Here is a 25,191-nt window from a genome sequence, read left to right as displayed (position 1 = left end):
GTAGTCTGGCTTTTTTATGGCGGTTTTTGAGCAGTGGCTTCTTCCTTGTTGTGCGGCCTTTCAGGTTATGTCGATATAAGGCTTGTTTTACTGTGGATATAAATACTTTTGTACCTGTTTCCTCCAGCATTTTCACAAGATCCTTTGCCGTAGTTCTGGGATTGATTTGCACTTTTCTCACCAAAGTACGTTCATCTCTAGGAGACAGAACGCGTCTCCTTCCTGAGTGGTACGATGGCTGCGTGGTCCCATGGTGTTTATACTTGCATACTATTGTTTGTACAGATGAACGTGATACTTTCAGGCATTTGGAAATTGCTCCCAAGGATGAACCAGACTTGTGGAGGTCTTGGCTGATTTCTTTTGATTTTCCCATGATGTCAAGCAAAGAGGCACTGAGTTTGTACATAGGCCTTGAAATACATCCACAGGTACACCTCCAATTGACTCAAAGGATGTCAATCAGCCTATCAGAAGCTTCTAAAGCCATGATATCATTTTCTGGAATTTTCCAAGCTGTTTAAAGGCTCAGTCAACTTAGTGTATGTCAACTTCTGACCCACTGGAATTGTGATACAGTGAATTTAAAGTGAAATAATCTGTCTGTAAACAATTGTTGGAAAAATGACTTGTCTATCCGACTTGCCAAAACTATAGTTTGTTAACAAGAAATTTGTGGATTGATTGAAAAACGTGTATATAACTTCCAACCTCATCTGTAGCTCTCTGTCTTTGTGTAGCTCTAGCTCTCTAGTCATTGGGTCCTAAATAAAACTACAGATAAGAAGTGATATGAAGTTGAGTTGAACGATATGAAATCATGTTTAGGACAAATGTTAGAGGTGTCCACTCCATACTGTCTAGCTTTCTTTCTCTGTGAAACTCTCGCTTTTCTAGTCCACTTCACTGTGGCATTGCAGTTGCTGGTTTAATCCCTTAGCTAAATCAAATGGTGCAGGCAATCCGAGCTGCGATGAAACCATTTCAACGGTAAGGTCAGACGATCAAAAGAACAATAGCTTTCTGATATACCAGCTTGCACAGAATGTGTTGCGCATAATTGGAAGGCCTTTTTTATTTGACTCCCATTTGACTATGATGTACAAGATGTGAATACAAACACAACTACAGTGGAGAGAAGGGGAACAGATTTGCCCCAAAGTTTCATCCTGCCTTTGCATCACGGTTAGGGTCGGCTGGGCGGTCAATCTGGACTTTGAAATTGCAATATCAAACTGTCACCAAGCCAATTGTGTGTGTGTCACGCCAGGCATGAACCCAAGTTCTCCCTCTGGAAGCAACCGATGTCTTAGACCATCAGACCAAGAGGAGATTTCTTCTTGGTCCGAGGGCAGATTCTGGTTTTGAAGTTCGCAGGCGGAGCTACCTCGTCACATGACTCGTTCATGTCGGGCTACATTCACCCTCCTTTGACCTCCTCCCCCATGAGAGACTGCACCACGTAGGGTGAAAAAGTAACACACAGGATATGAACCCGGATCTCCCACAATGGGGGGCGACCAGCGTCTTAGACCATTACACCAAGAGGAAATTCCCACTTGGTCCAAGAGCAGAAACTGGTTTTGAAGAACGTAGGTGGAGCTACCGCCTCACGTGACCATAACCAACTCTTGTCCGCTACATGTTAATGTGTGACTTCTAAACCCAGAAGCGTCAAACAATAAAGTGATATTCTCAGAAAAGTCAACCCTTCGACAATGGAGAAGCAGCCGAATTGCAATTTAATTTATTACATAATCGCCAGTTGCATCATCATTGCTCTATTAGAATAAAGAACATGTTGTCTGTCTGCCTGTTCTGGGAGGGATCGAGCCAGACAGTAATGGCCAAATAAAGCCTGTTACCCAGACAGCACTTCCCCCCACGTCCAGAGATGACACCATTTATGAATTAGCATACTGTACCTATGGCAACCAGCAACCTTTGTGAGATTCTTTCATAATGTTTGTACAGCCGTCACCCACCTGCTTTATTTAGCTTAGGGTGACTGATGGTGCAACGTGATACCTTCTCACTCTCTCTGATTCTCTCTCGAGGTGAAAGGGTGAACAGAAAGCACTCCAAAACATAATAAAAGGCCCTTTAGGATAACGATTTGGTTCGACAACTGTTGGAAGTGTGATTATGTGACTTGGAATCCTGATGATTTGCAAGAATAGGGTTTCTACATGAACAGTTTGAGTGTTTTGTATTCATGTATTATTTGCTTGCAATGTGCATTTTTGTTGTAGAGTTAAAACTAGTTACTAGAGGCATCATGTACTCGACCTTAATGAATTTATAATGTGTAAATTAAGTTTGTACACACCTACTCATTCAAGGGTTTTTCGTTATTTTTGACTATTTTTCATTGTAGAATAATAGTGAAGACATCAAAATGATGAAATAACACATATGGAATCATCTAGAAACCAAAAAAAGTGTTAATCAAATCAAAATATATTTTAAATTTGAGATTCTTCAAAGTAGACACCCTTTGCCTTGATGACAACTTTTCACACTCTTGGCATTCTCTCAACCAGCTTCATGAGGTAGTTACATGGAATGCATTTCAATTAACATGTGTGTAAGGGCTATTTGACCAGAAGAAGGAGAGTGATGTAGTGCTGCATCAGAGGACCTGCCCTCCACAATCACCCGACCTCAACCCAATTGAGATGGTTTGGGATGAGTGAAGCAAAAGCAGCCAACAAGTGCTCAGCATATGTGGGAACTCCTTCAAACTGTTGGAAAAGGATTCCTCGTGAAGCTGGATGAGAGAATGCCAGAGTGTGCAAAGCTGTCATCAAGGGAAAGGGTGGCTACTAAAATCTAAAATATATTTAATTTGTTTAACACTTTTTCTTTGGTTACTACATGATTCCATATGTGTTATTTCATAGGTTTGATGTCTTCACTATTATTCTACAATGTAGAAAATAGTAAAAGAAAGAAAGAAAAAACCTTGAATGAGTATCCTACAAATAAATTCAATCTATCAGCTTCAATGGGCACAATGCTTCTGATGTTTACTTGCCAGTGTACCTTTGCTCCCATAATTTATATTTTCTTCTGTTGGTGTGGTTTTTGAGTTTGCACTGTTGAATAGATGGAGTATATTTGCTCACATTTTATCCTAACGCAGTGCAAGGTCTAGTCAATTAACCTTTGTACATTCATTTAACTAATTTCCACACGGTGAAAACTATTTATTTGCAATATATGAAGAGAAGAGATTATGTTTTGGTAATGAGCAATTTTGTGGTTCTTCTGTAGCACAGTTGGTAGAGCATGGCGCTTGTAACGCCGGGGTAGTGGGTTCGATTCCTGGGGCCACCCATACGTAGAATGTATGCACACATGACTGTAAGTCGCTTTGGATAAAAGCGTCTGCTAAATGACATATATATATATATAAGTCTACGGTGGCTTGCGAAAGTATTCACCCCCCTTGGCATTTTTCCTATTTTGTTTGCCTTACACCCTGGAATTAAAATAGATTTTTGGGGCGTTTGTATCATTTGATTTACACAACATGCCTACCACTTTGAAAATGCAAAATTTTTTTTTTTTGTGAAACAAACAAGAAATAAGACAAAAAACTGAAAACTTGAGCATGCATAAAGTCAATACTTTGTAGAGCCACCTTTTGCAGCAATTACAGCTGCAAGTCTCTTGGAGTATGTCTCTATAAGCTTGGCACATCTAACCACTGGGATTTTCTTCAAGGCAAAACTGCTCCAGCTCCTTCAAGTTGGATGGGTTCTGCTGGTGTACAGCAATCTTTAAGTCATACCACAGATTCTCAATTGGATTGAGGCCTGAGCTTTGACTAGGCCATTCCAAGACATGTAAATGTTTCCACTTAAACCACTCGAGTGTTGCTTTAGCAGTATGCTTAGGGTCATTGTCCTGCTGGAGGGTGAACCTCCGTCCCAGTCTCAAATCTCTGGAAGACTGAAACAGGTTTCCCTCAAGAATTTCCCTGTATTTAGAGCCATCCATCATTCCTTCAATTCTGACCAGTTTCCCAGTCCCTGCCGATGAAAAACATGCCCACCGCATGGTATTGCCACCACCATGCTGCACTGTGGGGAAGGTATCCTCGGGGTGATGAGAGGTGTTGGGTTTGCGCCAGACATAGCATTTTCCTTGATGAGCTCAATTTTAGTATCATCTGACCAGAATACCTTCTTCCATATGTTTGGGGAGTCTCCCACATGCCTTTTGGTGAACACCAAACATGTTTGCTTATTTTGTTCTGGCCACTCTTCCGTAAAGCGGCTTAAAGTGGTCCTATGGACAGATACTCCAATCTCCGCTGTGGAGCTTTGCAGCTCCTTCAGGGTTATCTTTGGTCTCTTTGTTGCATCTCTGATTAATGCCCTCCTTGCCTGGTCAGTGAGCTTTGGTGGGTTGCCCTCTCTTGGCATGTTTGTTGTGGTGTCATATTCTTTCAATTTTTAAATAATGGATTTAATCTTGCTCTGGGGGATGTTCAAAGTTTCAGATATGTTTTTATAACCCAACCCTGATTTGTACTTCTCCACAACTTTGTCCCTGACCTGTTTGGAGAGCTCCTTGGTCTTCATAGTGCCGCTTGCTTGGTGGTACTCCTTGCTTAATGGTGTTGCAGACTCTGGGGCCTTTCAGAATAGGTATATATAGGTATATATACTGAGATCATGTGACAGATCATGTGACACTTAGAATGCCCCACCGGTGGACTTTATTTAACTAATTACGTGACATTTGAAAGTAATGGGTTGCACCAGATCTTATTTAGGGGCTTCATAGCAAAAGGGCTGAATACATATACACGTACCACTTTTACGCTTAACAAAAAAAATGGACTATTTTGTGTATGTCCAGTACATGAAATCCAAATAAAAATCCATTTAAATTGCAGGTTGTAAATGCATCAAAATAAGAAAAACTCCACGGGGGGTGAATACTTTTGCAAGGCACTGTAGATATGTAGAATATATTCACAGTAAAAACCTCCTGACATGTCTTGCTTTCCATTTGATTGATCAACTAGTCAAAACAGGGGATTCGTTTATAAGATTGTATCATATGTATTTTAATATTGCTATCTGGATATTGTGCCCCATATTTGACATTTGAGCACTTAGCTTTAATGAAAAAGGAACAACAATTGAAGCTAATGCTATGAAGCATGATTTAGTATATGAATCGTGGCAGAATGTATCTATACTTGATTCTAAACAAATATTATGAATTATTCACGTTTCGGTTGAAAGAGAAACGAACATGATTGATAGGAGTCCGCTATAGACCCTCTCCCCCTTCCTCCTTTAACAATATGGATTAGATGGGTAATTCCTTTTGTCCCAATAACTCCTCCACTGTTCTATAAAAACAGATATATCCCAATTGTAACTACTGAGAACCCCTCTACCTTGCCACACTGCTACTCTTCTGCTTTGCTTGTCCCTTTTTTATGTTTATATGAAACATAGTTTGCTCAAATTAAAAGGGTGACGATTTCACCCAGAGGCTGTTGCTATGGAAATAGGTCTGCTGTAGCCATGATAGGCCATTCGTGTTTGATTAATTGGTTTTTCAATGCTTCTTGATTTGTGAAGACCCTTAAAGAGCAGCTACGCCGAAAATGGAAAAATAATGGATTTTTCTTTTTTTTTTTTGGCTAAAGCTATTTCACCATGTTTGAGAAGTGGAGTGATGGTGTTTTAAATTATGATTTGAGGTTGGGAGGTTCTGTTTTGGGTGGGGGAGGTTAGAGCATGGTTATTTTAAATGCAAAGGGAATGTCTTTGTTCAGGCAGCCTTTTGTTAGCAGCTGCCGAGTCAAAAAAAAAAAATCTAATGTCCTGTAAATATTCTTCGGTTTTTCAAAGCAGCCCAGAGTTCTCTACAACATTACATTACCAGTACATTTTATTCTTGGCAACCTACTGGGGCCAATTATGATTACAGAGCTGCAGAGCCTTCATCTCAGAGGCTCTACTTGTGTTTGTCAAGATCTCATAATGCTAGGGCTCCAGTAATTTGATCTTTTTAGCACAGCGCTAATGTGTAATGTATTATTTAACTCATGAATGTTTAACAGCGCTAATAAATGCTAGTTCATCACTTTCTGATCTGTAAATTACCAAACATTCCTCAGTTATGCCTGCATTAAGGCCTGCTTTGGCTCGTCTATGTCCTGATAGAGTTTTTTTTAATGCTTTTGATGTTGTTATTTTAGAAGATCTGTTAGACTACTAAGAGTGTTACTTTAAGAAGGGGTTATGAGGAATGTCTCTTTAATCAGTTGAAAGCGTGTATCCTCCTTTAATGCGTTAACTTCCAACAATGAACTTGGCCCACAGCTTTTTTTCTCGTTGAATGACCAACCACAGTCATTTTAGTCTATAGGCTATTATTCCATAAACATAGCTTTCAGTCTGAACCATCCTGGTACTTAGTGAACAATCTAGTAAATGTTGCCCTAATGATGCTCTACAGCGGCAAGACATCTCTCACCTCGCTTTGAAAGTCAAGTGGTTCAGTTGGTTTGGATTCTATTGGTTTGGATTGTATATTCCAGGCAGGGACATCAGAGGGTGTTGACACAAGTCCACGGGTGGCAGTGCAGATCTCCATAAAAGAAAAACAGTTTCATGAATTCACAAGTAAGATAAAGGGACAGATACAGTCTTTGAATAATGTTGGTGTGATGAAGTATATGTTGTTCAAGGTCATTTGCACTGGAGGACTGCAATTGAAATTCAACACATCAAATTGTGCCTCAAAGCTCAATCAGATAAAAATGGCCCGAATAGTGCCAAGTTATTGGACGAACGCATGGTGTGTATTTCAGTCGTGACCGAGGAGAATGAAGATAAGTTTGCTTCCGACCAGTCCTAAGTAGAACAGTGGGACCAGTGAACCCGGAAGGGCACACTTCCTTTCTTTGACATCCTACCAACCGTTTGCCTTCATTAACGAAGACGTCAAGGTTTTGGGCAAATTGGGAATGTACAATTGGTAAAGTTAAGTAGTAAAGCTGGTCTTCTTCTCTCACCCAGATCCAGGAGATGACTCGCCACGACGGCTCACATTATGACCTCAGCCTTCACAACCCCCATCTGATAAACAGGTCACCTAGGATACTGTCCCACCACCCCATGAGCGCAATGTCCCAACTGAACTCTCAGGTTGGCCGGAGTGCACTTACCCATGGTTCTCCCTCACCTCCCGGAAGTAAATCAGCCACACCCTCTCCCTCGAGCTCTACACAGGAAGAGGAGATCGATTCCCACCATAAGGTACTGATGTGGCAATGCTTCTTTGATCTCGCTGAACTTAGGGAAAGTTAGGGTGTTTGGGTTGGTCCTGTTGGGTGTTGCCAGATGGAATGAACATTTTATATTTTTACATGTAATTTTTTATCAACGTGACTTACGTTATGTAATGTGCGTATAGTATGTATGGCAGTATGACAGTGAATGTATGGCAATTATGCAACAAGCTACTCTGTGAGGTTTTAAGCACAGTGGTGTCTCGATGCAAGCATACACATCTCCAATCGCATAGGTATTGGTGATTGCTTTGTTTCATTTGTTTGTTTGCCTTCTTAGGACATGCCAATAATAGACCATCTTGTATTTTTTTAGATTGGCTTCGAATCCTGGTTCAAATTTAAAGATGCATTCTGCAGAAATTGCTCCGCCATTTCCTGGTTGCTAAAATTATAATAGTTAGCCTAATTTAAGTTTATGTGAAAAAAAGAAGCATATATTATTGTATTTTCAGTTGTTTGAAAGCAGGTGTACCAAAAAAAGAAAACTTAAATGACATAAAAACTAAACTTAACCATGGGAAGCATAGAAATATAGCACATTGAACAGATCTACTTCTTCTTAGACTTGAGAATGGCGGATCCAAACTCACATTTCTATGTGAATTTGGTCATGTCCCCCCAAAAGTTACATATTGCAGCTTTAAAGCAATGCACCTTTTTATTTTCCCTTTGTTGCTTGCGTGCTAAATTTATTTCATTTGAAATGTTCATGTAATGTGGGATTTGCTAAGAATCCATTATCACCATGTCATCTCATTAACTTCATTTGCATATTGTTAATTGGCACGTCAAGAAAGGAAAGAACTTCTCACACCATTTACAGTTATGTTGTTTTCCCCTCAAACAATTGTGAAACAAATGTCAGATTCCCTTGTTGATTCTTTATGAATGTTTCCATATCTTGTATTATTGTTATTCGATCGGCCCTAATTTACAGAAGCTGTGTTCAGTTCATTATATTGCAGCAATGGCGACAGTAATGCATTTGGATGTCTTCGTATATAAGCCGTCTCTATAAGATGTCGTATGCAGAACATGAGACAACGTAGTGATGACCAAACAAAATCACTAGAAGCAGCAGTCTTCTATACTGTATATCACTGTCTTCCAGGGCTCTACACACCTATCAATATATGTGTTTCTCCGTTGTGGGGTAAACGTGTTGAAAAGGACAGGAAAGCTTGAGGTAGAATACGTGTGCCTCAATTCCTCTATTGGAAAAGCACAACTCTTTCATTTGAAACAAGGAAACAGGAATACATACTCATTAAAGTGGCACGCATTTAATTTATGTAAATCCATACAACAAAGCATATAGAAATGACTCACCAATCAGGGCTCTCACTGGATTTGTTTTTCCTTTACCTGGGGGATTGGTAAAGAGGAACATGAATATGTATAATTGAATCCGGGGGTTTCTATCGTCTTGTTGCACATTTATCAGCATCTGTAAGCGCACGGGTTAAAGTAGCAAATGTTCTGAAAAACAATACTTTCTCCACCATACAAGTAGTCCCCGCTGTGCATGACTGTCCATGTATGAATAAAAAAACTATTACTATCTCTCCCCTATCAGAATGTAATTCCATTTGCCTCCCTCCAATTTATTCAACATCCACATCAAAGCTAGTACAAACAGATGTGATTTGGAATAGTTTTTGCTCCATTGCACAAAAGTTGGAATCTATTATCTTAATGAAACTATGTGAGGAATGTACAGTTTTACTTAGTCCTGGAAGAAATGTTGCATTTGTGTTGTTTTGATAAATAATCTTTGACAATTTAAACGATGTATTACTGACAAAGCAGCTTCAATCGGAATAGATAATGGTAAATTAGATAAGACCAGACATATGATTCTGACTCAGTTTCTGTTCATGGAGTACAATTCAAAAGAAGAGAGCATTAATAGTGTCATACTTTAAATACATGTATTTGAACAAAGTTGTGTTTTTATTGTATTTCTTTGGTACTTTTTAGCCGTTTTTAGTGATATCCAATTGATAATTACAGTCTTCTCCCATCGCTGCAACTCCCGTACGGACTCGGGAGAGTCGCAGGTCGAGAGCCATGTGTCTTCAGAAACACGACCCTGCCAAGCCGCACTGCTTCTTGACACACTGCTCACTTAACCCGGGGGGAGCCAGCCGCACCAATATGTCGGAGGAAACACTGTGCAACTGGTGACTGTGTCAGCATGCATGCGCCCAGCCTGCCACAGGAGTCGCTAGAGCGTGATGGGACAAGGACATCCCTGCCGGCCAAACCCTCCCCTAACCCGGACGACGCTGGGCCAATTGTTTGCCTCCTCATGGGTGTCCCGTTTGCGGCCGGCTGCGACACAACGGGATCGAACCCGGATGTGTAGTGACACCTCAAGCACTGCGATGCAGTGCCACTCAGGAGGCCCCAAAGTTGTTCGATTGATGTTAACAGGTTTAAATCGTTACATTGAATGTTTATGAGAATTCTAAATGAAAATAAATGATGCACTGCAACTATTTGTTGTTTTCATTTTCATTTGACTGTGGATGTCTCAATAACTAGGGATTGATTCAATTAAGCTGTCATCGAAAAACGCTCATCGCAAAAATGCACACTTTCATTAAAGTCAAACTTGAGTTTTATTTTGTTTTTCGCTGCAAACTTTCATAAACATTATTGTCTATTACCCTAGTAAGTCATACTTGCAACAAGGGTGCTATTCTTACACTTGACTGGCAACTCATATCTCTTGATGGTGGGGATGCAAACTTGTTTTAGCTGTCTGGTGGGCATCGACATGGATGAGTTGGCACACTGACTATGTCCATTGGTCTATGAGAGGCAGTGAAACTTTACCAATCTAAGGAGCCTGTGCACTGGAACGTGAAATAGAGGAGTGGAAAGCATCAAGTCACTGTGTGCTGTTGATCTTCTCATGTAGTAAAGAAGTGTATATATAAAATGGCGGAAACAATTGGCATCACACCAAGTCTGATAGCCTACTACTCCTATCAAAAGGGAACAGTTGAAGTTTACTGCATTTCTTGTGTGTAACACATTCTCTCCAAGTGAGCGATTGTCTTATTGTAAGGAACTACAAAGTTCAATCTCCGAACAATGTTAGAAAGACATGAGGGACAAATTAATAAAGTAGAACCCTGTTGTCGTTTTTTTGATCGTCTTCCAGATCACGGGCGAGAAGCGGCCATCCTCGGAGATGATGAAGCCCAAGCCCAAACCGCAGAAGAAGAAGAAGAAAAAGGACCCCAACGAGCCAAACAAGCCTGTGTCAGCCTACGCCCTCTTCTTCAGGGACACCCAGGCGGCCATTAAGGGCTCCAACCCCAACGCCACCTTCGGGGACGTGTCCAAGATAGTGGCCTCCATGTGGGATAGCCTGGGGGAGGAGGCAAAACAGGTACACGTACCAATAAATACATGGGTATACACACACACCAACATACAGTGGCAAGAAAAAGTATGTGAACCCTTTGGAATTACCGGGATTTATGCATGAATTGGTCATAACATTTGATATGATCTTCATCTATGTCACAACACTAGACAAACACTGTCTGCTTAAGCTAATAACACACAAACAATTATACAACCTTAATTCAGTCTTATGTAGCAAAATTTGAAATTGTGTTTTTTACATTATATAAAAGTAGAGACTCGGGGCTACAAAATGGTACAGTTGAAGTCAGAAGATTACATACACCTTAGCCAAATATATTTACACTCCGTTTTTCACAATTCCTGACATGTAATCATAGTAAAAAATCCCTGTCTTAGGTCAGTTAGGATCACCACTTATTTGTAAGAATGTGAAATGTCAGAATAATAGTAGAGAATTAATTCTTACAGCTTCTATTACTTTCATCACATTCCCAGTTGGTCAGAAGTTTACATACACTCAATTAGTATTTGGTAGCGTTGCCTTTAAATTGTTTATCTTGGATCAAACATTTCGAGTAGCCTTCCACAAGCTTCCCACAATAAGTTGGGTGAATTTTGGCCCATTCCTCCTGACAGAGCTGGTGTAACTGAGTCAGGTTTGTAGGCCTCCTTGTTCGCACACGCTTTTTCAGTTCTGCCCACACATTTTCTATATGATTGAGGTCAGGGCTTTGTGATGGCCACTCCAATACCTTGACTTTGTTGTCCTTAAGCTATTTTGCAACAACTTTGCTTGTGGTCATTGTCCATTTGGAAGACCCATTTGCGACCAAGCTTTAACTGATGTCTTGAAATGTTGATTCAATATATCCACATTATTTTCCTGCCTCATGATGCCATCTATTTTGTGAAGTGCACCAGTTCCTCCTGCAGCAAAGCACCACCACAACACGATGCTACCGCCCCCGTGCTTCACGGTTGGGATGGTGTTCTTCGGCTTGCAAGCCTCCCCCCTTTCCCTCCTACTCCAGACATAACGATGGTCATTATGGCCAAACATTTCTATTTTTGTTTCATCAGACCGGGGGACATTTCTCCAAAAAGTACAATCTTTGTCCCCATGTGCAGTTTCAAACCGTAGTCTGGCTAGTCTGGCTTTTTTATGGCGGTTTTGGAGCAGTGGCTTCTTCCTTGCTGAGCGGCCTTTCAGGTTATGTCGATATAGATGGTTTTGTACCTGTTTCCTCCAGCATCTTCACAAGGTCCTTTGATGTTGTTCTGGGATTGATTTGCACTTTTCGCACCAAAGTACGTTCATCTACAGGAGACATAACGCGTCTCCATAGGAGTGAATAATTACAATTTAGCACATTAACACTGGAGTGATAAATGATCAGATGAACATGTGCAGGTAGAGATACTGGTGTGCGAAAGAGCAGAAAAAAATAAATAAAATAAAAACAGTATGGGGATGAGGTAGGTAAATTGGGTGGGCTATATACCGATTGACTATGTACAGCTGCAGCGATCGGTTAGCTGCTCAGATAGCAGATGTTTAAAGTTAGTGAGGGAAATAAAAGTCTCCAACTTCAGAGATTTTTGCAATTCGTTCCAGTCGCAGGCAGCAGAGAACTGGGAGGAAAGGCGGCCAAATTAGGTTTTGGCTTTAGGGATGATCAGTGAGATACACCTGCTGGAGCGCGTGCTACGAGTGGGTGTTGCCATCGTGACCAGTGAACTGAGATAAGGCAGAGTTTTACATAGCATAGACTTGTAGATGACCTGGAGCCAGTGGGTCTGGCGAAGAACATGTAGCAAGGGCCGGCCGACTAGAGCATACAGGTCGCAGTGGTGGGTGGTATAAGGTGCTTTAGTAACAAAACAGATGGCACTGTGATAAACTGCATCCAGTTTGCTGAGTAGAGTATTGGAAGCTATTTTGTAGATGACATCGCCGAAGTCGAGGATCAGTAGGATAGTCAGTTTTACTTGCCAAACGGGTAAGTTTTGCGGTGTGAGTGAAGGTGGCTTTGTTGCGAAATAGAAAGCTGACTCTAGATTTGATTTTGGATTGGAGATGTTTGATATGAGTCTGGAAGGAGAGTTTGCAGTCTAGCCAGAAACCTAGGTACTTATAGATGTCCACATATTCTAGGTCGGAACCATCCAGGGTGGTGATGCTAGTCGGGCGTGCGGGTGCAGCGAACGGTTGAAAAGCATGCATTTGGTTTTACTAGCGTTTAAGAGCAGTTGGAGGCCACGGAAGGAGTGTTGTATGGCATTGAAGCTTGTTTGGAGGTTAGATAGCACAGTGTCCAAGGAAGGGCCAGAAGTATACAGAATGGTGTCATCTGCGTAGAGGTGGATCAGGGAATCGCCCGCAGCAAGAGCAACATCATTGATATTTTCAGAGAAAAGAGTCAGCCCGAGAATTGAACCTTGTGGTACCCCCTTAGAGACTGCCAGAGGACCGGACAACATGACCTCCGATTTACATTTACATTTTACATTTAAGTCATTTAGCAGACGCTCTTATCCAGAGCGACTTACAAATTGGTGCATTCACCTTATGACATCCAGTGGAACAGCCACTTTACAATAGTGCATCTAAATCTTTTAAGGGGGGGGGGGGTGAGAAGGATTACTTTATCCTATCCTAGGTATTCCTTAAAGAGGTGGGGTTTCAGGTGTCTCCGGAAGGTGGTGATTGACTCCGCTGTCCTGGCGTCGTGAGGGAGTGTGTTCCACCATTGGGGGGGCCAGAGCAGCGAACAGTTTTGACTGGGCTGAGCGGGAACTGTACTTCCTCAGTGGTAGGGAGGCGAGCAGGCCAGAGGTGGATGAACGCAGTGCCCTTGTTTGGGTGTAGGGCCTGATCAGAGCCTGGAGGTACTGAGGTGCCGTTCCCCTCACAGCTCCGTAGGCAAGCACCATGGTCTTGTAGCGGATGCGAGCTTCAACTGGAAGCCAGTGGAGAGAGCGGAGGAGCGGGGTGACGTGAGTGAACTTGGGAAGGTTGAACACCAGACGGGCTGCGGCGTTCTGGATGAGTTGTAGGGGTTTAATGGCACAGGCAGGGAGCCCAGCCAACAGCGAGTTGCAGTAATCCAGACAGGAGATGACAAGTGCCTGGATTAGGACCTGCGCCGCTTCCTGTGTGAGGCAGGGTCGTACTCTGCGGATGTTGTAGAGCATGAACCTACAGGAACGGGCCATGATGTTAGTTGAGAACGACAGGGTGTTGTCCAGGATCACGCCAAGGTTCTTAGCGCTCTGGGAGGAGGACACAATGGAGTTGTCAACCGTGATGGCGAGATCATGGAACGAGCAGTCCTTCCCCGGGAGGAAGAGCAGCTCCGTCTTGCCGAGGTTCAGCTTGAGGTGGTGATCCGTCATCCACACTGATATGTCTGCCAGACATGCAGAGATGCGATTCGCCACCTGGTCATCAGAAGGGGGAAAGGAGAAGATTAATTGTGTGTCGTCTGCATAGCAATGATAGGAGAGACCATGTGAGGTTATGACAGAGCCAAGTGACTTGGTGTATAGCGAGAATAGGAGAGGGCCTAGAACAGAGCCCTGGGGGACACCAGTGGTGAGAGCGCGTGGTGAGGAGACAGATTCTCGCCACGCCACCTGGTAGGAGCGACCTGTCAGGTAGGACGCAATCCAAGCGTGGGCCGCGCCGGAGATGCCCAACTCGGAGAGGGTGGAGAGGAGGATCTGATGGTTCACAGTATCGAAGGCAGCCGATAGGTCTAGAAGATTTGACACACTGAACTCTATCTGCAAAGTAGTTGGTGAACCAGGCAAGGCAATCATTAGAAAAACCGAGGCTACTGAGTCTGCCGATAAGAATATGGTGATTGACAGAGTTGAAAGCCTTGGCCAGGTCGATGAAGACGGCTGCACAGTAGTGTCTTTTATCAATGGAGGTTATGATATCGTTTAGCACCTTGAGCGTGGCTGAGGTTCACCCGTGACCGGCTCGGAATCCGGATTGCACAGCAGATAAGTTACGGTGGGATTTGAGATGGTCAGTGATCTGTTTGTTGACTTGGCTTTCGAAGACCTTAGATAGGCAGGGCAGGATGGATATAGGTCTGTAACAGTTTGGGTCCAGGGTGTCTCGTGGTAGTATTCCAATCCTTGGGGATCTCAGATGATATGAAGGAGAGGTTGAACAGGCTGGTAATAGGGGTTGCGACAATGGCGGCGGACAGTTTCAGAAATAGAGGGTCCAGATTGTCAAGCCCAGCTGATTTGTATGGGTCCAGGTTTTGCAGCTCTTTCAGAACATCTGCTATCTGGATTTGGGTAAAGGAGAAGCTGGGGAGGCGTGTGCGAGTAGCTGGGGGGCGGAGCTGTTGGCCGAGGTTTGAGTAGCCAGGAGGAAGGCATGGCCAGCCGTTGAGAAGTGCTTGTTGAAGTTTTCGATTATCACGGATTTATTGGTGGTGACCGTGTTACCTAGCCTCAGTGCAGTGGGCAGCTGGGAGGAGGTGCTCTTGTTCTCCATGGACTTCTTCTCCATGGACTTCTCAATGGACTTGCTTTGAAGTTCAACTTGTAAACTCACTTTTGAGAAAGTCATCTTTGAATGTTTTGCTATCTACAGTAGGGAAGAGCTCTTCTTTGTCTACACCTATTCAGCATCGTTCACACCCTCACCCTAAGCTTTAGCACCACTCATCTCGTTTCGCTCTTGAAGCGCACACTTGACGCTCTGTCCGATAATTTGTTTACCTCTGGATAACATGAAAACAGCCTAACCAGTACTGCTGGCAACAATTTCATTACACTTTTTTGCAGACATTTACTGTCACCGGCCATTTTCAACGGATGATGTACACACGTCACATAACGTTAGCTAACGAGCCAGCCAGCCAACGTTAGCTAGTTAAACAATAAACAGTGCCAACAATGCCACAGTGCTGGGAGCTAACCAACCATGTTCAATGTTAGCTAGCTAACATTAGGCTCTAACTAGAACAGCACACAGCTCTGGGAAACGAATAATAACGTCAGCTAGGGAGCCAGCCAGCCAATAGTATCTGAAAATATAATATTAGCTAGCTAATGCTAGACTATCTTACCTGTTACACATCATTGTGCATGGACGCGTCTCGCATTTTTTACGTTCAAACGGCTCTCCTGTTAAGTCGTGACATAAGTCGTGACATACATATCCTGAATTGAGTCACATTTAAAAACTGTAGGATGAAGTTTCGCGGCTCCAAAATTAGAGCATAATAGCATTCCTGATGTAATAAAATTCACTGTATCTCTATAAAACATTGACAGACATACATACAGTGGCTTCAGAAAGTATTCATACCCCTTGACTTATTCCACATTTTGTCTTGTTTCATCTCATCCATCTGCACACAATACCCCATAATGACAAAGGGAAAACATGTTGCTAGACATTTTAGCAAATGTATTGAAAATGAAATATCTCATGTACGTATGTATTCACACCCCTGAGTCAATACTTCATAGAAGCACCTTTGGCGGCGGTTACAGCTTTGAGTCGTGTTGGGTGTCTGTATCAGCTTTGCACATCTGGATTTGGGGATTTTCTCCCATTCTTCCTTGCAGATTTTCTCAAGCTCTGTTAAGTTAGATGGGGAGCAGTGATGAATAGCAAGCTCCAAGTCTTTCCATATACATGTATACAAGTCTGGGCTTTGGCTGGGCCACTCAAGGGCTTTTACATTCTTGTTCTGAAGCCATTCCAGCATTGCATTGGCTGTATGCTTGGGGTAATTGTCCTGTTGGAATGTACATTTTTTCCCAGTCTAAGGTGAACTCTGAAGAAGGTTCTCATCAACGATTTGCCTATATTTGGCTCCATTCATTGTTCCCTCTATCTTTACCAGTCTCCCCATCCCTGCTGCTGAAAAGCATCCCCATAGCATGATGCTGCCATCATGCTTCATGTTAGGGATGGTGTTAGACGGGTGGTGAGCTGTGCCTGTTTTTTTCCGGACAAAGCACTTTGTTTGAAGGCCAAATTTTTTTTGAATTTTTGACTCATGAGACCACAGAATCTTTTACATTATGCTCTAAATCTTTCACGTGCCTTTTTGCAAATTCCAGGCGTGCTGCCATGTTCCTTTTTCTCAGGAGTGGCTTCCGTCTGGTCACCCTCCCATAAAGCCCAGATTGGTGAAGTGCTGTAGAGACTGTTGTCCCTCTGGCAGGTTCTCTCATCTCAGCCAAGGAACTCTGTAGTTCTGTCAAAGTGGTCATTGGGTTCTTGGTCACCTCCCTGACCAAGGTCCTTCTTGCACAGTTGCTTAGTTTGGTTGCACGACCAGCTCTAGGAAGAGTCTGGGTACATCATTTTTCTATTTCCCAATGATGTGCTCTTGGAAACTTTCAACACTCTACAAATAGTTTTATATCCTCATCACAATTCTATCTCGGAGATCTACGGACAGTTCCTTGGACTTCATGGTATAGTTTCTGCTCTGACATGCACTGTCAACAGTGGGGCCTTATATAGACAGGTATGTTTCTTTCAAAAATGAATTGGCCACAGGTGGACTCCAATCAAGGTTTAGTGACATCTGAAGGATGATCAAAGGAAATTGGATGCACCTGAGCTCAATTTGGAGTGTCATAGCATAGGGGTGTGACTACTTATGTAAAGGAGATATTTCTGTATTTAATTTTGAATAAATTGGCTAAATCTTTATAGTGTATTGTGTGTAGAAGGGTGAGAGATAGACAATCTATTGAATACATGTTGAATTCAGGCTGTAACACAACAAAATGTGGAATAAGTCAAATGGTATGAATACTTTCTGAAAGTACTGTATATCCATATCAGTCAAACAAAGTCTAAATGTCCAACAAAACATATCACAACATAAAGGTACTGTACAGGCAAGGCCAACCTTCACTTCAGATGGTTTGTTCAAGCCAGAGCCTACAGTATAACTAAGCAACAGCGTACTTACCATAATCACAATGTAGTTAAATGTAAGTAAACAGTTATCTCCCACCACAACCTCACACGTCTGTCAGAACAGAAGGACCACAGAAACTCCTGTCAAAAGAAAGACATTTCATATTCACACAGAAAACAATAGGTAAACACACAACAAACACATCTTAGTTTTGTTACGGCCATAGAGGAGGAGTAAGGCAGAATAAAGGCACAAAGAAAAAATACATCTAATTTGTAGTCACAAATATTGGTACAGAGTTCACTCCAAAATCAAAGCTTGATTTGAACTATCTTTGAATTGTGGAATATTCGGTGTGTATGATGGATGGAACAATGGGTGGTTCATGAAGTACATACTCAATGTCAATGTCATTATTACAGATCGATTACAATGGCAATGCATGTGTAGTGTAATTACAGCGAAACTACTACCCTGTATTGATTAAACTCACAACCAGGAATGTCAAGTTTTTCAAACAAAACTTCTTCGGTACATTTTCTTTGCTTTCATTTTTGCATTCCAGCCCTGGAGGAAAAAGTCAAAGGGGCCAATAGTAACAAATGACTTGCTGAAATGAATGGAAAATGAGACAGTCTGATGATGCCGGTCCCAGACAAAACTCATATTTTTAGAATATCCAGTCAGGCAGGGGCCTATTGCGTGTCAAATAAAAGCACCTGTCTCTATGACGAAGTGCAGCCTGTTTGCCACCGCACACCGTATCTCACACCATAAGTGTGTTTTTCCCCAAACCTACTTTATACAGCTGGACTTTGGAGACTGGTTGTGCTTTTATTTGCAGTCAATTTTTGCCTCCTTCACTAGGCCCTCTTCAGCATGAATCTTCATTTCGCTCCTGACACCCTTGAATGTGAATTCCTCATTTCCTGTCCTTTTATTTATATCTGTTGCCTGGTGATTTGATCATGCTGAGAATACAAGATTAGCAATTGCCTCGTCCTTGAATCCGCCTCAAGGACATCTGTTCCTGAAATGTTATTGTTTGCTGGGTTCTTAACCCTCTGGTGTCATGGCTCTTTCAACCATACAGGTTGTGTTCAGCACCCTGTATTATTTTTCTGAGGTCATTTTTGTCTCCAAACAAAGATGAAATAGAATAGGGGTTGTCCTTCACAGGAGGACTATCTGTCAAAATGACTGTTAAAGGGCAACTCCACCATTGCATTATAATTTGAGATGTTGTTCTACATCTAATTGTACTTGATTTTGGTTTGGCTCTTGTGTTAAATCACATTCTTTAGCCCACAGAGGCCACAAATCTACTCAAGATGACAATACATCATGATACAAAGTAGATGTTTACACACCTAGATTATGCGCAGGGGAGGACCTTCCTCTGAATGACATCATCAATTCTATTCAAAATACTTTTTCATCAGCAACAATGTATCAAATAAAATAGGCCTCCATATTGGAAGGGCCTTGGAAATGAAACTGAGAGCTATGTCTGTTCTAGACTGTTTATTTCTATACTTAAAACAGACATTTTCAGTCTTCCCCCCCCAAAAAATAGTTTTATCTCCCCTCTCAAACTGATGAGTGCCATTTTTTTTAGTGTTTGGCTGTCATGTCAGTTCTACAGTACTGATGGGTTGTACTTTAATGTCACTGACCTTCCAGAGCCAGTATAACTAGAATGTCAACACATTCTCTTGCCTCAGACATTTTTTTTTAAACAAAGGAATGCCCTCTGTTTCCAATTACCTGTGTTAGAAAACAAGCAATTCCCTATCCAAATGAAAAGATACCAGCACTGTATCTTATTAAGTATCAGATTTACATCATAAACTATATACTTCTTTGAGTTCGGTTCATGTTTAATTCTGTTGTACTGCATGATTTATTTTTGCCAAGTTGTCCTTGAGTGTATTAGAGGCATGTTTTTTTTCATGTATTTTATGTTCGTAGCCTCTTTTATTCAGCTGTTTTCAGCTGTTTTCTCACATAGAGTATTTAAACCCCTGGGGTCCCTGCTTTGTTGTCTCAGATCAATCATTGAATTTGCCTTTGTTATTCCTCAAGGTGACAATGTGTTCGAGCCGCCCCCCAAATACAGAATGAAATGTTCTTCTTTTTGTGGTTTAGATTAAGATCAATCCCCAGTTTTACGTCTATAAAGGAAAGACAGTTGTAAAGGGGATAGTAGTACTTAGCTTTATTTAATTGAGTCTGTTGTGTTGTAAGTGTGATTCCGTGAAAGGTCATAAGAGAGAGAGGGAAACTGTCGTTCTGGCAAAAAAAAACAAGCTTTCAAACAAAACGGTTCTCTGTATCTCCCTCTTTTTATCTCTCTTTCTCTCGTATTATTTCTTGATCGCTCTACCTCCTTCAATCTCCCTCTCTTTCCCCCTCCTTCTATTCCCCTCTCCTTCACTACCTCCTTCTATTCCCCTCTCCTTCACTACCTCCTTCTATTCCCCTCTCCTTCATTACCTCCTTCTATTCCCCTCTCCTTCACTACCTCCTTCTATTCCCCTCTCCTTCACTACCTCCTTCTATTCCCCTCTCCTTCATTACCTCCTTCTATTCCCCTCTCCTTCACTACCTCCTTCTATTCCCCTCTCCTTCACTACCTCCTTCTATTCCCCTCTCCTTCACTACCTCCTTCTATTCCCCTCTCCTTCACTACCTCCTTCTATTCCCCTCTCCTTCACTACCTCCTTCTATTCCCCTCTCCTTCACTACCTCCTTCTATTCCCCTCTCCTTCACTACCTCCTTCTATTCCCCTCTCCTTCACTACCTCCTTCTATTCCCCTCTCCTTCACTACCTCTTTCTATTCCCCCCTCCTTCACTACCTCCTTCAATCTCCCTCTCTTTCCCCCTCCTTCTATTCACCTCTCCTTCACTACCTCCTTCTATTCCCCTCTCCTTCACTACCTCCTTCTATTCCCCTCTCCTTCACTACCTCCTTCTATTCCCCTCTCCTTCACTACCTCCTTCAATTCCCCCTCTCTTTTCCACCTTCTCTCTCTTTCTATTTCTCTCTCCCACTCCCTCCCTCTACCCCACTCCCTCCCTCCCTCCCCCCCTGTGTGAATCAGTCAGCTAGCTATAGGTGATCCCATCAATGCCTCGGCTAGACTTAAACCTGTCTCAAACCCTGACACCCCTCGTACCCACACAGGTTGTTTCTGCTTGGGTTGGGATGGGGGGGGGTAATCGCTCAGTCGATGTCAGGAGGGGTTCGGGAGTTATTGTCTCCTATAATTAACTGGTTATCAAACAAGAACATTTCATTAAGGTACAATTACCGGCTAATTGTTGCGGGACACCCCCCACCCCGTGTCAGGATTACGACCGCAGCATATGCTCCCTCGAAGCTTTGTTATTTCTAATTCATCCCGACCTGCAGCCTCTGACGGCTTCAATTGCTAATGAATCCACTCACTTTGGAATAATTAGAGAATCCTTAGGCATGGTAATTTATTTAAAAGTATCCGTCGTCGGGCGAATCATTAGCTGTGTTAAATTAATTTGAAATTAAAGCTGCTGGGAGTACTTTGGGGTTCATTAAATAGGCAGCGCTGGCTCTATCAATATTTAAGGGGTGAGGCGTTAAGGTCGCAACTTTTAACCTGGAAATATCATCACAGTCTGTTTTTTATTTCTTGTTCGAGGAATAAGTTTCTGTTTACAGATTTTGGGGGTTTATATTTACAGATTTGTATATGAATTGTGGAAACAAAGCAGAGAGGAATGATATAATATCATGTCTGCCATAAATGGGTTCACTCCCCCTCCTCCCTCTTCTCCCATCACTTTCACTCTATTTTGACATTCATGCCATAATGGAAAGGATGATATAGCTGGAGAGAATGGAATAATGCAAATATATCATTATATGGGAGGATAAACATCATTTCTTGGGGCAAGAACTTATTTTCCTCCACCTATAGAAGGCTGCAGTGCGAGTTTGCATTTGTGATTTGTGTGTGTGTGTGTGTGTGTGTATGCATACGAGTGTGTGTTTGTGTGCTTGTTTGCGCGTGTTTGAGTGCACGTGTCTCATCCCTTACAACAAATGTTTTGGGGAAAAACATTTGGTTTTCTTACACGTTTGACTCAAACACATGATTTCACATGTGATATTCTAAGTTTCACGTGTGCTTTTGTACCAGTGAGGTTTGAACCGTGTTCTTTCCATGGAAGAAGACAGCTATTAGACCATTAGACACTGATTTTGATTTTAACGCGATCAATAAGGAGACACGGAAAGATTATTTTCACTGGGTTTCTCTTCCAATGTATATTTATTATTCATTTCTCACAATCTCAGAATAGTGTCTGTTCAAATCAAGATGGTCTCTTTGTAGAGGCTGAGAAAAATGAGAAATTGAGAACTTTGTGATTTCTACTGGTGTCGGTATTTAAATTATACATAAAAATGAGCAGAAAACTCACCACAGTTTAATTAAACATGCTATCTCTACATTTTGAAAACGTGATCATGCTTACAAATTCGGAATACAGGATAATAAATAAGAGATAGCATTCTCTGTTCTTTTCCAATGGTCACAGAACAACATATGAAGAGAGACATGTGCCTGCAGCAGTAACACTCTGAATGTCAACCCCTAGTGGTAGCGCTAAGATGCATGTATATCAATGCAACACCATGGAGGACGACAATAATAATGGAGTGGATAGCTCAAAATAAGAAATGATCATTTGAATTATTGTTATACTCAGGTAGGCAAAGTAAAGAATGGCATTATAGACTTTGCAATTCCACATGTGGAAACATTGCTACTGCCACATGTTAACCCCAACTTTTCACATGTGAGGAGGATAACATTATTTAACCCCCATATATGATCTTGCAATTCCACATGTAAAAGTAAAACACATGTAAAAAGACATGTAAAAAACACATGTAAAAATATTTTCAGATGTAAATGTTTCATACATGTACAACTGCTAAATCAATTTTCACATGTACAGTGGGGCAAAAAAGTATTTAGTCAGCCACCAATTGTGCAAGTTCTCCCACTTAAAAAGATGAGAGGCCTGTAATTTTCATCATAGGTACACTTCAACTATGACAGACAAAATTAGAAAAACAAATCCAGAAAATCACATTGTATGATTTGTAATGAATTTATTTGCAAATTATGGTGGAAAATAAGTATTTGGTCACCTACAAACAAGCAAGATTTCTGGCTCTCACAGACCTGTAACTTCTTCTTTAAGAGGCTCCTCTGTCCTCCACTCGTTACCTGTATTAATGGCACCTGTTTGAATTTGTTATCAGTATAAAAGACACCTGTCCACAACCTCAAACAGTCACACTCCAAACTCCACTATGGCCAAGACCAAAGAGCTGTCAAAGGACACCAGAAACAAAATTGTAGACCTGCACCAGGCTGGGAAGACTGAATCTGCAATAGGTAAGCAGCTTGGTTTGTAGAAATCAACTGTGGTAGCAATTATATGGAAATAGAAGACATACAAGACCACTGATAATCTCCCTCGATCTGGGGCTCCACGCAAGATCTCACCCCGTGGGGTCAAAATGATCACAAGAACGGTGAGCAAAAATCCCAGAACCACACGGGGGGACCTAGTGAATGACCTGCAGAGAGCTGGGACCAAAGTAACAAAGCCTACCATCAGCAAGGGCATTGAAGATGAAACGTGGCTGGGTCTTTCAGTATGACAATGATCCCAAACACACCGCCCGGGCAACGAAGGAGTGGTTTCGTAAGAAGCATTTCAAGGTCCTGGGAGTGGCCAAGCCATAGAAAATCTTTGGAGGGAGATGAAAGTCCGTGTTGCCCAGCAACAGCCCCAAAACATCACTGCTCTAGAGGAGATCTGCATGGAGGAATGGGCCAAAATACCAGCAACAGTGTGTGAAAACCTTGTGAAGACTTACAGAAAACATTTGACCTCTGTCATTGCCAACAAAGGGTATATAACAAAGTATTGAGATAAACTTTTGTTATTGACCAAATACTTATTTTCCACCATAATATGCAAATAAATTAAATTAAAAATCCTACAATGTGATTTTCTGGATTTTTTTTCTCATTTTGTCTGTCATAGTTGAAGTGTACCCATGATGAAAATTACAGGCCTCTCTCATATTTTTAAGTGGGAGAACTTGCACAATTGGTGGCTATTCTTCAACATAAATGCGTAAAAAGACGTCACAATGCTGTAGACACCTTGGGGAATACGTAGAAAACGTAAGCTCATTCGTAGCTCATTCACAGCCATATAAGGAGTCATTGGCATGAGGCGGTTTTAAAAAATGCGGCACTTCCTGATTGGATTTTTATCTGGGTTTCGCCTGTAACATCAGTTCTGTTGCACTCACAGACAATATATTTGCAGTTTTGGAAACGTCAGAGTGTTTTCTATCCAAAGCTGTCAATTATATGCATATTCGAACATCTTTCCGTGACAAAATATCTTGTTTAAAACGGGAACGTTTTTTATCCAAAAATGAAAATACTGCCCCCTAGTTAGAAAAAATACTGCCCCCTAGTTAAATCCACCCGTTTAAAAATGAATTTAGTATATGTCAATCTATCAAACTAGGCAACTAAAAGCAACTTTCTAAACAATGTTTTGCTTTGTTTTTAGCTTGTTAGCTAGCTAGCTAATGTTAAGCTAGCTGGCTAGCCAGTTCAAATGATGACCGTATCACGTAGCTGACAACATCTTCACTATAGCTCATTTGTCTTCATTATTAAAGGAAAATAAACTCACAACAAGATAATTATTTACAAGTTAATGGTGAGCCAATTATAGAAAATAGCTTACGGTTGTGAGTGTGATGAAATAAAAGCCGAGTGTCATGTAAAAAAATCTTCCAAGCGTGAAATAGTTCCCAATCATTCTGATTGTGTTCTGGTTGGGACGTCATGTTGTAAAAAAAAATTACAGCATGAAAATGTTCTCAGTCCAATAACTGCTTGTGCGCCTCTTTATGTGGATGGCTGAGCTCATGCGGATATTTCTCTTTTACATGACACAGTGCATTCTACCAAAAATTTTTAGAACTTGGACTGTCTCATTGGCCTAACGTTATATCCTAATTTGACTTTGGTGCAGGTCATGTTCTTCACATTACTGTCTCTGGTAAACACATATTTGTCACATGCACAGGATACAGAAGGTGTAGTGAAATGGTTATTCACATAGTAGAGTCTTTTGTTTAGACATGTAGCTAGCTGGCTAAACAATTAACCATAATCCCAATTTATAACGTTACTACCCTGCATGAATCTAGATAGCTAACATTAGGCTATAACTAGCAATGCAAATAGCTCTGAGATACAATTAATATTACTACACAAATCATACACGTAATATTAGCTAGCGAGCCAACGTGATTGTCACATTTGAACTTGCAATTCCACATGTAAAAGGGACATTTTCACATCTGATATGTGATATATTTTAACATGTGAAACTGCAAATCACATGTGATGTAAAAACATGTTATTCTCCTCACAGGTGAAAAGGTGGTGTTAACATGTGAACTCTT

General features: G+C 41.6%; 1 protein-coding gene across 5 annotated transcripts in view; it reads left to right on the top strand.

The window, feature by feature from the left end:
* The window catches only part of tox2 (TOX high mobility group box family member 2), a 140,750-nt gene that overhangs the window by 104,816 nt on the left and 10,743 nt on the right, over positions 1 to 25,191 (top strand). For 4 of the 5 annotated variants that reach the window (XM_035778582.2, XM_035778581.2, XM_035778580.2 and 1 more), the window contains 2 exons: positions 7,056 to 7,295; positions 10,503 to 10,733. In XM_035778582.2, coding sequence (XP_035634475.1) covers positions 7,056 to 7,295; positions 10,503 to 10,733 — 471 coding nt within the window. The remainder of the gene's footprint in view (positions 1 to 7,055; positions 7,296 to 10,502; positions 10,734 to 25,191) is intronic. The other variant, XM_035778584.2, reaches the window with a different exon arrangement.

The sequence above is a fragment of the Oncorhynchus keta genome, chromosome 10, assembly GCF_023373465.1.
Source record: "Oncorhynchus keta strain PuntledgeMale-10-30-2019 chromosome 10, Oket_V2, whole genome shotgun sequence".
Taxonomy (NCBI): domain Eukaryota; kingdom Metazoa; phylum Chordata; class Actinopteri; order Salmoniformes; family Salmonidae; genus Oncorhynchus; species Oncorhynchus keta.
This window is presented reverse-complemented; position numbering and strand designations above follow the sequence as displayed.